The sequence below is a fragment of the Varanus komodoensis genome, unplaced genomic scaffold (assembly GCF_004798865.1).
Source record: "Varanus komodoensis strain SLA01 unplaced genomic scaffold, ASM479886v1 scaffold91, whole genome shotgun sequence".
Taxonomy (NCBI): domain Eukaryota; kingdom Metazoa; phylum Chordata; class Lepidosauria; order Squamata; family Varanidae; genus Varanus; species Varanus komodoensis.
Genome location: NW_025336610.1, coordinates 1,273,667 through 1,286,562, shown reverse-complemented (window position 1 = coordinate 1,286,562; position 12,896 = coordinate 1,273,667). Strand labels below are relative to the sequence as shown.

Genomic DNA, 12,896 nt, shown 5'->3' with positions numbered 1-12,896 from the left:
GCTCCCCCGAGTCATCCTGGCGGCGAGTCTGCGCTCGCGTCGCCGGGCGTGCGGCTGCGCCCGAGGGGGCCCCCGCCGCCCCCCCCCCAGTTATTCGCTCTCTCCGCGCGGGGGCGGGCGCGGCGCTGGGCGCAGCCGCCCCCCAGCCAGGATCGCGCAGGGCGCAGCGGCCGCCCCGCTCTTGGGTCTTCCCCCCGGCAGCGGCGAGGGGTCCGGAGCGCTCGGGGAAAGGAGCGCGGCTTTGCCCCGATCTGCCACAAGGGGCAGCCTCGAGCCATCTGGGCAGGGGGCCTTCCATTCCGGCCAGCAGGAACCCCTCCCCGGGACCCCGCGGGATGCCTCCCACGGGATGCCCCCACGAGAGGTGCCCGGGAGGGGCTTGACCCCGGCCTCCCCAGCCACCAGGCTCCAGCGCGCCACCTCCTCCGGGGGCCGAGCCATGGGAAACTGCGCCCCTTTAGCCGGGGGTGGGGGGCCGGTAGACCTCCAGGTGTTCTGGCCTTTGCCTCCCAGAAGCCCCTGCACCTTGGACCCGCCAGCAGCGGGGGCAACGCCAGGGACGCCGGCGCTTTAGGCCCCGCGGGAGGGCACTCCAGCATCCTTGGCGCCACCTTTCCACATAGCCTTTTCATAAAACCTTTTAATTTCCCCAGTGTGTTAAGGTCTGACTGTTTTAATATGGGTTTTATTGTTGATTGGTTAAGAATTTGACCAGGATGCTGTGCCTTATTCTGTTCTGTCTTATAGGTAAACCATCCCACAGGTAAGGGATAGTCTAAAACAGTTGTAAATAAGATAGATAGATAGATAGATAGATAGATAGATAGATAGATAGATAGATAGATAGATAGATAATAGCGCCCATGAATAGAGAGGCCTTGGAATCAGCCGGTCCCCAGCCAGCCCAGTGGTCTGTTGAGCCCCTCGGCTCAGCCCGCCAGGGGCTTGCCCACAACGGGTCCTTCCCTGCTGCCTCATGCTCTCCAACGCGCAGGATCAGACCCCGGTCCCCCTGCACACAAACCAACGCCCCTTCCCGACGCGTGTGCTCCACCGTCCGGGCGTGGGGGTGGCTCAGGCCAGGCATGGGCTGCACACGGGGGTGCCCTGGCCATGTGGGCCCAGCCCCGAGCGGCTGGCAGGAAAGGTCAGTGCCGTTTAATCATCTTAATACCATTTTAATAAGCACGGGTGTGAATCCACGGCTCGGGCACGAGAGCGGCCCTCGCTAATCCACTTGAGCCTCTATCTCCCTGGCCGCTCAGCCCCGCTGCGCTCCCCACGGTGCCACTGCCACGACCTTTCTGGGCTGCACGGAAATTAGCCGCCAGCGAAGGGCCTTTGCCAGCCTCGCCCGTCACCTCGCCATGTCTGGGAAGGAAGGGGCTGCACTAGCCAAGCCTGGAAGAAGTCCTGGGCCGACCCGCCCCGTTTCCCACAAGCTGAGTGAGGCAGCTCCGGCGGGACGCTGGCGATCGCCGTGTCAGGGCATCGGGAGGCTGTGCGTGGCACCCCGTGGCCGGCTCCACCACGCGCAGGCCGCCCAGCCACACCACATGTGGATTCCCGAGCGAGCGCCTGTCGTTTCCCCGACTGAGCATGGCGGCTCACGGAAACAGCAGCATCGCTGCCGGCCCCGTTGGTATGAGAATGCTTACATTTATTAGACACTTTCTCAGAAAAAGACTCGAGGCACCTTAATGAGTAATTACACCAAACAAAAGCGCGCAGCCATTTTAAATGGCTAAAAACAACAGACAATGAAATACCAAATCCTTGGAATGACCAAGTCCGCCACGCATGATCAAATGCTGCAGGGGGGCAGTTTGCCTTAAACGGGTGCCAAAGAGTGACAAGGGGGGTGCTGGGGGCACCCCGTGGCTTTAGGAGGGATGCAAAACGCTGCTCAGACGGTCCAGTTACGGCAAAACACCCGGAAGCTGCAGCCCAAAAATGCTGTGCTGGACACTCATTCAGGGATAGGAGAACGGGAAGGAGGAGATGCGCCCTAAATCGCCATTGCCACCCGGGGGGGGGTGGCCCTGTGGCCCCCGGACCGCACCAAATCATTGGGAGTCCCAGCTCCCAGGAGCGGACCCTCTTGACCACTTCCCCCTCCAAGCCGGTGTGGGGAGACCCGCTCGCGGCTCCCTGGGGCCTGGGAAGCGACTTCGGCAAAAGGGCGAAGGGCTTCTGTCCGGGCACCCGGGATGCACGCATCACACACGGGCGCACACGCGTGTGCACGCACGTGCTGACTCGTGTCGCACCTCCATGTGCATCCCATGTGCACGCTGCGTGCAAGAGCGTTCATCTGCACGACAAAAGTGCACTCATTCTCACAGGGACACATGCTCCAGCTCTCAGGGCGCTGCTGCGGGGGGCTGCAGTCCTCCCCTGCCCGGCCACCCTGACCCCCAGCACGCCCTGCCAGCGGCTTAGCGCTGCCGGCACTTTTGCCAGTGGGGAGGCCGGGGGTGCCGGGGGGCGGCCGGTGTGCCGCTCTGCCCTGAGCCACGGGGCGAAGCGGAGAGCCCTCTCCAGACCTCCGGGTCCCACGCCATCGCTCCCGCCCTCCCCTCCTTCCAGCGCGAAGGATCCGGGCCCTTGGCCCGCGCACCGCCCGCCTCCCGGGCACACTTACCAGGATGAGGCAGACCACGGCCCCCGCGTCCGGGTCCACCAGGGGGATGATCAGCACTGCGAAGGGAAGGGAAGGGCGCTCCGTGAGGCCGCGTCCAGCAGCGGGGGCGCCAGGACGGCCACACTCCGAGGGCCAAACTCGCCGGCGCGGGAATGGCGAGGCTGCCGGTGCCCAGAGGCCGGGCTGTCCGGCACTCGGCCCCGGGCTTGCTCGGCTCTGCAGGTCGACCGCTTTGGGCCTTACCCTCCTCCTTCCCAAAACTCCGCTTGGAGAAGGAGAAGCAGGGGCACACCGTGGGGCGGGACGAGGGCTGGCCCCCCAGGGGCACACCGTGGGGTGGGACGAGGGCTGGCCCCCCAGGGGCACACCGTGGGACGGGACGAGGGCTGGCCCCCCAGGAAGCACAGTGATCCGCTTGCCTCGGGCAGCAAAGCAGGAGGAGCGGTGAACTGCACCCTCCTGGCCCGGGGGGGGGGGGGCTCTCCAGGGCCGCCCCTCCCATGGGACGTTTTCCGGCTTTCTTTCCCTTCTCCTTCCCGTGGTTCCAGAAGGGTTTTCAGGGAGGGGATACTGGGAGCAGATGAGCAAAAGCGGGGAGGGGACCTGTGGCGAGCTCCCCGCTTTCCGCTGCCACATGCTCGGCCGCTAAATGTGCAGCCATTTCGGGCTGTGCGACTCGAGTGGAAAGCCATGGGGGGGCAGCATGATATGGGGCAGGTCATGGGCAGGGCCTGGGGCAAGACCCCCACCCACAGAGTCCGCTTTCCAGCTCTTTCTCGCTCGCCGCCCGCCGTGAATCTCGCCTGCTGGACGGCAGCTAAAGGCGTGCGCCTCGCCTTGCACACAGAAATAGCCGAGCACACGGAGGCAGGCGAGAAAGTGGCGGCGGCAACGCGAGTGGCGGCGGGACGCACCCACGGGCAACTTCGTGAGGCGGGGGCTAGTGCCATTTGCCCCCCCCCCACGCACCCAGGGTGCCCGCAGGGAAAAGGTGGCGCTGATCATCCGTGCGGGTCTGGCGCACAGGATGTCTTCGCCTGTGGGGGGAAATGCCCCCCCTGTGGTCCCCCAGGACTCCAGCTGGGTTGGGGGTGCCCTCCAAGCACGGTGGGGGGTGGGGAGGCTTCTGGTGGAGAGCAGAAGAGCAGCCAGCACGGTGCATGCCCCCCCCCCGGGGGTGGCGGGTTTCCCCTTTCAGCTGCAGCCCCCCCCCCCATGAGGCTCTGCCCCCCTCCAAGGGGTATGGAAAGGGCAGGGTGGAGGGTCCCAGCGGGGGCGTCCCTCTTCACCCGTCTCCAGCCCCGCCGCAGCCGGGACGGGCACAGCTGCAGAGCGCTGCTTGGGCGGGCAGCTCCCCCCCAACCGCCCCGGCCCCGGGCTCCTACCTTGCTTCTCTGGGGCCAGGGGGGCGGCCAGGCCGGCCATGGGCTTGCCCTGCAGCTCCGCCAGGGGCAGCCCGCTGCAGCCCACCCTCTTCTGCTTGAGGACGGCATCCCTGGAAGACAAAACGGGGGAGGCGGAGAGAGGGGGGGTGAAGGGAGCCGGGAGGGAACTCCACGCGAGCCGGGCCCCGGGGGGCTCTTCTGGGCTTTGAAGCGAGGGAAGGGTCAGGTTTTGCTAGGGCGAGAGAGGACTGAGCTACACCGAGACAAGAATGTTTCAGAGTGTGGCCGGGTGTCCTCTCTTGCAACAGACCTTCCTCTCTTCCCCAGCAGCCTCTGTTGGAAGGTCTGTTTCCAGTACGGAGATCGAAAGCGATCCAAACTATGGAACGTTAACTGCGGGGGGGAGACCCTTAACCTGGGGCCACGGTGGTCCCCTGCGTAGACTGGAGGGCACGCCGTGGGTCTCCTCAGTCACTGGGCGAGTGAGGCATCAGTCCTTCCCCAGGCTGAGAGCGGCGGCTGCGCCTCTGGCCCTGCATTGTAGGACATGACTTTCCCCCCATTTCTGGAAGCCCCACGCTGCCCCCCCCCCATTCCTGGGAGACAAGAGGGAGGAGGCCGCTTCGAAAAGGCAAGCCCTCCCATTCCCCATTCCTGAGGAAGTCCACGGGGAAAGTCCACGCTAAGGCCAAGGAGGGGAAGGGCCTTCCCGGTCGTGGTACCCCGTTTATGGGATCAGCTCTCCAGGGAGAGACACCTGGTGCCGACGTTTTGGCCCCGGATTAAAACCTTTTAATTTTCTCGCCTTTTAATGGTTGAATACGTTACCTGGTTTCATACTGGCTTTCCAGCATTAACTGTTGTTTAATTTATTGTTGATTCTTATTAGGTTTCACATTTGTTTATTGTTGATTACTGTACACGCCTGATGAGTTTTATTGCTGTAGGGAGCTTTTATGACAGTCGGCATGTTTTAAATGTATTTTTAAATTGAATGCTATATCACACGCTGTTTTAATAGGATCTTGTACACCATTCTGAGAGTGCGGTACTAATTGAACAGTATATATATGCCTAAATAAATTCATTAAAAATAAATAGAATAGCTGGAACTTTTCATGCATATGCATGAACTTTAACCCCTGCAAATGCCTGTCATTTGTGGATACAAGCCTCAATCGAAATCTCTGAATGCATGTTTTGATTGTTCTCAGCAAGTTAATCTTTGGTTTTAAAAGGGTGACTTTAATCCTCAGATCCCAGTAATCCTGAGGGGGGTCACTTCCTGTGACCCTTCGGGCAGGCCGTGAGAGCAACACACTCTTGCACGGAAGCAGCACATCCCGGAACAACGCCCCCACCCCCGGCTCTGGCCCCGCCACCCTGCCTCTGAAATAGAATTAAGCATTAATTAAAGAAGACGCTTTGGGGCACCCGGCTGCACCCCTCAATTCTCTCTCTCTCTCTTGCTCGCCTGCTCTGGGCGTGCGCACGTGCGCATGAAAATATATTTGTGGGCCACCCGGGAAACCGCGGCCCACAGGGTGGGAAGCGCACAGAAGGGGGCAGATTGCCCCCAGCCCCCCGGAGGCTGCCCCCTCCCCAAGACAGATGCGCTGCCGGGCTGCTGCCTCCCCCGCTCTCCCCGCCGCTTGCAGCAGAACAGCCTGTGATGTGGTTTTTCCTGCTTTGCAGGATTACTGCTGAAGCCTTCTTGGCATTTTGAGGGATTTGATATTAAGCCAGCCAAGCTACCAGCAAGATCCAGCTCCTGCCCCCCCCGCCCCCCGTCCTTTTGGGAGGAGAGATTGCCAGATGAGTCCCCCGAAAAGAGGGCCGGGCCTGAGCTCCGCGTCCGAGTTGCAAGGCACGGGGGCAAGAAATGCCAGGCACCCTTCCTGGGAGGCAGAGAGTGAGGGGGCAGTGCAGGAGGGGGGCTGCGAGGGGGGCGCTCTCCGAGCAGCTCCGTTCCAAAAACAGACGTGCCATTTTAAGACGGCGAGGAGAGAAAGTGCCGCTGCTCAAAGGAATGAAATGCAACGTGATCAAAAACGGAGGAATTGGCAGAACAGGAGGAATTGGCAGAGCGGCCCCAGGGCTGCAAAAGGGCCTCTGGCTGGTGCTGGAAGGGCGAGGGCGCTGGGGCAGGCACACCTCTCCGAAGGACGCATTGCTGAGACGGGTGCCACCACCGAGAAGACCCCGTCTCTTGCAGTCACCCTCCCAGCCTCCTTTGGCGGGGCACGCACAGGAGGGCCCCTGAGGGGGACGTAAGTTTCCAGGCAGCCACACGCGCGAGGAGATGGGCCCCTTTCGATGCCCTGGCCCCCGGCTGGCCAGTGCTTCTGCTTTGGAGGCTTCCGCTGGGCTGGGGTGGAAATGGACCGGAAGCCGGCAGAGCTGACGGCGGTTCCATTGCTAGAGCAGAACCGAAACATGGCTTTCCTGCGGGATTTCCGCAGGTGGGACACAGCCCCTAAGTGTTGCTTTTCTTCCAGGCCGTTGCCTGGGCTTTTGTCCCTCTGTCCTCGACACCCAAGAGACGAGACGCGCACGGCTGGCCGTTCCCTTGCAGGGCTGCTTGGCTCTGCCCGCCGGGCTGCTTCCTTTCGCGCGTCTTCCTGGGCCTCGTCGGCGGAGCCCTCCCCGCACAGAGCACAGCAAAGCCAGGCCCTCCCTGGAGGAGCCCAGCGGGACGTGTGTGCTGCCGGCCAAGCCCCTGAGCCCAGTGGCCGCTGCCTCATCTTGCAGCAGGAGGTTCCGCAGGCCAATTTGGCCGTGTGCGTGAGGAGGGGCTCTCTTTGGTCTGGCCGGGTCTCCTCCCACCCTCAGCTTCACCGGAAGGCCCTGGTTTCTAGTCTTCCGGGGAGGGGAAAACCTCTCCTGCAGCCACTTCTTCCACACCATGATTGGCTCATTAAACCTTCTCGACCCCGGCCATGGTGACCTCTGCTTCTTGGGCCAACCAAGTTCTCCAGTTCATGGATCGCTCCCAGTTCACATTCCCATCTCTGCAGCGCTTTGAGCCCTGTGCTGTATCCCCATGTGTTTGGCACAAGAGGGTCAGCTCTGCCCGTGGGGCTGCAGCCCCAGTGGGTCACTCAGGTGGCCGAAGAACTGGTGTCAGGTGTGCTTCTGCAGTGCAGGGAAGGAGAGGTAGAGACAGGGGTGTGCAGGGAATCTGACGGGGGCAAAAACCCAGCGGATGTCCAGGAGCTGCCCTTCCCCCAGGCTCTGCCCACGCGCCCTGTGCTGGCACCGGGCCATGAAGCTCATGTCGAGCTGCTCGCGGACCTTTGCCCCGAAGACGGAGCTCCACTTGTGCATGGCTAAAAGCGCCAATGAAACTTCCTCAGAGGGGCACCCGCCACCCACCCGCGTGGCTCTCGCCCCACGCACGCAAGATCCGCAGGTTTTGGGCAAAGGGCAAAGTGCGCAAGAACCATTTGCACAAAGCAGTTGCTCCCGGGCACACTGAGATCCCGCCATGCGGTTTGCAGGGGTGTATTTGCACAACTTTCACTAGCGGTTTAAAGCGAAGTCGGTGAATTCCCCCAACTCAGCCCACTGAGAAACAGAGTGAGTCAGAAGAGGCCTCCCGGGCCATCTAGTCTGACCCCCGGCTCCAGCCGGCTCCACTCATGACATGCCTACTGATCTGACCGTCACATCAGAAGCAGGGAGGAGATCCATCAAGCTGAAATGAACCAGATCTCCCGTTTTGCAGGCTCCTGCCCCAGCCCCCAGGTGTAATCAGTGTGCAATTTGGGAGAGGGAGAAACACGAACAGAAGGAAGGCAAGACACCTTCCCGGGGTGAACAGCGGGCACAGCCATCAAGTACCAAGCCAGCGTCTTGTCATTCATCAGCCATGGAGAACTGGAACAGGGCTGGGAAGAAGATGCGTCTGCGGCTCTCCAGGTCATTAAGCAGAGCCCAGGGCCCTGGCAGTGACTGATACGGCGGCCTGGCACATCTATTCAAACATCATTATTCACAATTGCTGGGAGAGGAAGCCCATCAACACTGGCGCATCTCGGGCACACGGCGCCCAAGGAGCCATTTGTCACAGGGCTGGTTTGCGGTGGGAGCGGATTCTGGAGAGAGGACTTAGCTGGTTCGCTGGCTGGCCACCTGCCTCCTCCCTCCTCCATCCCTAAAGTTTTCCACCCATCCTGCCTGGGAAAGCCAGAACCTCTTGCTCTGCCTGCCGTGCAGAGCAGCGCTACTCAGGGGTGTTGTGGGGCACCCTCATCCGAGGGGCTCCGTGTGTCTCCCCGGGGCATTCCTTGTGAACTCTACGACAAGGTCTCCAGGTGACCAGAAGGAGGGGATGCAGTGGATGTGGGTTACCTGGATTTCGGCAAGGCCTTGGACAAAGTGCCTCATGATATCCTGGCGGAGAAACTGAGGAGTTTTGGGATACACCAAAGCACTGTCCGGTGGATTAGGGCAAGGTTGACTGACCGAAAGCAGAAGGTAACCATTAACGGGGAATCATCGGGATGGCGGCCAGTGACAAGCGGGGTCCCCCAGGGCTCAGTCCTGGGGCCGATCCTGTTTAATCTTTTCATCAATGACATGGAAGAAGGGTGAACAGTCTGCCGATCAAATTCGTAGACGATACTGTCCACTACCAAGGTCTCGGGATGGTCTCAGAGAGACATTTAAGAGTTTCAGATTTGCAGGGGTTCCTGCTCAGGAGTACGCCCCACGGAGTTCAACTGAGCAAAACTCCAGATCTTAGACTAGCTTGGAACTTAGCCTGGTCTGCCTCCCCGTGCCTGGCGTTGGGAGCGCACCTGGGTGTCCTCAGGCCGAGGCGACAAGCTTTGTCCTTGCAACCCAAAGAGCTCGCCCTGTGCCCGTCGCATCTCAAGTGCAGGAAGGAGGGGAGCCCGGAGGCCTCTCAGCTTTCCTCGCCACAGCGCAGATAAGCCGGCGGAGCAATGGCGAGATGCCTCGCGAAGGGAAGTAGCACTGGCCATAAATCAAAGCCTGGCTGGAGATCAAAAGCACCACATGCCTTGAGTTTGGAGAAAATGTAATGCTTCACGCAGATACGGTCCAGCAGAGATCTCTGCTTCCAGCCCGGCTGCCACGGGTCTCGGCTCACATGCTCGATCTGCGGCTGTGCAGTCGCACTCCGAAGTGCAATTATCCGCTCGCAGGATGTGCCGGCTGCCACCGCGGGGGAGAGGGCCTTGGGAGCCTCCATCACCGCCAGACCCTTTAGGAGCCACCTTGGCACTCAGGTCTGGCTGGCAAGGAGCATGTACCCCACCAGCCGGGACTGGGAGCCCCGAACCGACCGCAGGCCCCGGCCTCGGCGTCTGGGGCACGTGTCTGTCGCAGATGTCCCACGCCTGCTGTGGGGGGCATCAGCAGGACAGGCCAGCCCAAGAGATCCCTCACACCTGGAACCTACAAAAAGCTTTGCGAGCGGCCCGCCTCTGCCTTCGCGATTTTGCCTTGCCCTGCTTGCGGCTGGAGGCGGCAAAGCACATCACCGGCTGCCTGACGCCCCTTGACGTCTCGAGCCCTCCTCCTCCTCCTCCTCCTGCTCCTCCTGCTGAGCAGTTGTTCTGTCCAACCTTCAAGAAACGATTGTTCCACCGGCTCTGCTGTGCAAGCGTCGTGTTGCTGCCCTTGAAGAGGAGATAACCCGCAAGCTGGGGGTCTCGTGCGTTTGCTGTGAGTGTGGGGGGCACCTGCTCCTCCCATTGGGGACAGCTACTTCCGTGGGACTTCTGTGCATACTCGGGACCAGCTTTTCTATGAGAAGGGGGCAAGAAGCCCTGGTTGCCCCCAGAAATGTTCACCTCCCGTGCGCCACCTCTCCTCGTGTTCAGACAATGCGCTGCAGAGTCACAGGGTTCCTTTCGCTCCAAAGCAAAGACATGTTGGGCTCCTCCTGTTGAGACCTCAAAAGCACCGTCTTCACGCGCGTGCTGTGGCCTTGTGCCTTTGGAAGAATCCCTTCCTAGATTCCGACCTGGAAGCCGAGGTTCCCGCTACTTCTGCAGGCGGCGCTCCATAAAGTTCGTCCAGCAGAATCGCCTGGGCAGCGGAGGGGCAACCTGGCTTTGGGAAGCCCTCAGGCAGCCGGGTGTCCCTCCATTTTCCTGCCCAGAATGAGGATCGCGTCGCCTGGCTCCCCCACCACCCTGCAAAGAACCGAAGGCGGCACCCACGAACCCCGTCCTGTTCACTTCAGCTTCACAACAGCCCTGTGAGGTAGCATACCGCTGGGAGTCGGGCACTGGCGGAAACCCCCCGGCGAGCTGAGCGGGGCCTTGGGCTGGTGCCTCCCCAGTGCCAGTCCAACCCTTGGGGCCGGGGCAGCGGCCTTCTGGGCCACGTCTGCTGCCGTGAGCACTGCTCCCCGAAATGAGCTCCGGGGAAGGCCCAGCCAAGGCCAAATGATCGCCTCAGAAGGTGAAGCGCCGGGGGGGGGGGGGCAGGTGCTGCTCCATCCCTCGGAGCCGCTTCCCCCAGAGGCAGGGGACCCTCATTCCCCCCTCGGCTGCTGGCAAGAGAACATGTGAGCGGAACCGGCAGTGGGCCAGGCAGCCTTGTGGGCTTCCCAGGGACTGCATATGGCTACCCCTGCTCTAACCACTGAGCATGCTGCCAACACCTCTCCCTCCGCCTCGGAGGCTCCTGCTGTTGACCCCAAGTGGGGGTCACTGTCACAGAAGCCAGGGGACCCCAGCAACCCGCCCAGGGAGGGGACCTGCTCCCCCAGCTCTGGAACCTCAACACTTGCCCCCGGGCCCAGGAAGCGGCGGCTGCCGTGAGTCCGAGTGCAGACCCTCCAAGCGGGGCCGGGGGCCCTCCTCTGAGCAGCGGGTGGCCCAGCCGGGCCGCCTCCGGGGTCTGCAGCTGCGGCGGGGCTGGGCCACCCCCTGCATGTCTCGCCGCGCGGCTCTGCTCCTGCCGGCGCCTCCTGCGCTGAGCGTGGCCGCTGGACAGCTCCTCCGCGGCTGGACAGCTCCCGGCCTTCTCGGCTCGGGGCGGGGGGGCAAGGGGGCAAGGGGGCAAGGGCGAAGCGCAGCTCTGGTGGAGGCCCCTGGGCAGGCAGCGTGGGCAGGCAGCCCGGGTGGCGCCCAGGATCCGCGGGACCGTTCACACAGGGCCAGCGGGGGGAGCAGCCCTGCCTTTGCAGCAGCCCCCGGAGAGAACGGCCCCGGGAAGCGGGAAAGGCCGCAGGGTCCTTCCACACCCCCTGCCCTCGCAATGCGCCCACGGGTCGAAGCCGGTTGCTCTCCCGTTTCCCAGTCTGGGCCTCGGTCGTCTCGAACTTTGAGCATTTCTGCAGTCTTAAGTTCGTTGTGGAAGGCGAGAGGTTTTGCATACTTGTCCTTCGGCAAATGAGGCTGGCGTGTGTTCCCGGCACAAGGCATTTCCCATGCTGTTTCCGCAGCCGCTGTTTTCTCATACACGTGTTTGGATGGGAGCATCCGCTGCAGAATCCGAAGAAGCGCATGTTTCGAAGGAGAACCGAGTCGAGGCTCCGAGGCTGTTCCGAAGTGCAAATGAGGCCTGTTCCGGCTAAAGCATGAAGGAGCAAATTGCCCCCCCCCATGCCCCCTCTTCCTCGTGGGCACAGCTTCCCGAGGATGCCGCAGTCCCCAGCCAGCCCCCACCGCATCCTCTTCACATTTGCCCTGGTGGCCCTTGCCTCCCCCAGGCAGACGGCTGGGCTCGTGTGTCTTCCATGGCATGAAAAGCCTGTGTGTGTGTGCGGGGGGGGGGGGAGTCCTGCATGAGCAGATGGGAAGGCCTGGCGTGGCGGGTCCCGGAGCCCACTGCTGCGGTTTGCATGCGGAATTCCCTCGCCGGAGGCGGCATCCACGCCGGGGCTCCCGAAGAGCCATCCATGGTGCTGAACGAGCCCCAAGAGGCCAAGCACCCGCCGGATCCTGCAGCGGGCACACGGTGTCCCCAGCCACGCCATCCTCACCCACCGAAGGGCCGCGATCCTTCCCACTGGTCTGCAAAGCAACTGCGGAAGCGTGTTCTGCCGAATTCGCCGACCAGCGACAGTCCCGTGGTGAAGCGCTCACGAAGCAGCTTCCGAGGGAGGGAAGCGAAGGCAAGGGAGGCAGGGAGAGGGGCGCCAGGCCACCCCAGCTGGTCCGTCCCCACCCTCAGAGGATGGCGGGTCATCCCACCGGCCCTGCGGGAAGCCTGCCTGTTCTGCCTCATCCGTCCGCGTCCCTTTTTCCTTGTGAATTTTGTCTCTTCTAGATGACTGGCCTGCTGGCAGAGATTGTCCTTTGTTCCTTGTTCTTTTCTAAGGATGGGAAACCTCGCTTCAAAGAACGAGACGAGCGCCAGCGTCATCCGGCAGGGTCTGCGAGGAAGGCTCCTGGACGCCCCTGAGGATCCACAGCGGGCGGCAACTGGACACACAGACACGAGCAAGAGAGCCACGGCCGGGAGAAGCCAAACCTGCGTGGACCAGCCCTGTGCCTGCCCTGGCTGGCAGGGGGGGGTGGTCTCCGGTGGGGAGAAAGAGTGTTGACGGCCCTGCGGCCAGGCCTTTGTGGAACAAGCCCTCCGTGGCCACAAACTGCTGGGCAATGCCCGGCCAGCCTCACCACTCTCAGACATGGCTCCCGAGGAGCGGGCCTGTCCACTCCAGGTGGATCGTGGCCTCAGGGAGAGTGGCTGGGGTCTGGCTTCGGCTCTGGCTGCCCAGGGGCCAGTCTCAGGGCAGCCTGCCATTCTCGGTCCTCCTGGCCCCGCGGTGGCTTTCAGGAGCGCTGAAAACGGTCCCTGCAAGACTGTCCAAGGGGAACGGGGCTGGGGGGACTGTTTCGTGAGGATGGGTCATTGTGTTGAGGACCCCTAGAAGCCCC

The 12,896-nt window shown here is 62.4% G+C and overlaps 1 protein-coding gene across 1 annotated transcript in view; it reads right to left on the bottom strand.

Moving 5' to 3' along the window:
- Positions 1-12,896, bottom strand: part of PDE2A (phosphodiesterase 2A) — a 131,233-nt gene that overhangs the window by 36,005 nt on the left and 82,332 nt on the right. The window contains exons 4-5 of the mRNA XM_044418605.1: positions 4,030-4,139; positions 2,645-2,700 (exon numbers count right to left, since the gene is read on the bottom strand). Coding sequence (XP_044274540.1) covers positions 2,645-2,700; positions 4,030-4,139 — 166 coding nt within the window. The remainder of the gene's footprint in view (positions 1-2,644; positions 2,701-4,029; positions 4,140-12,896) is intronic.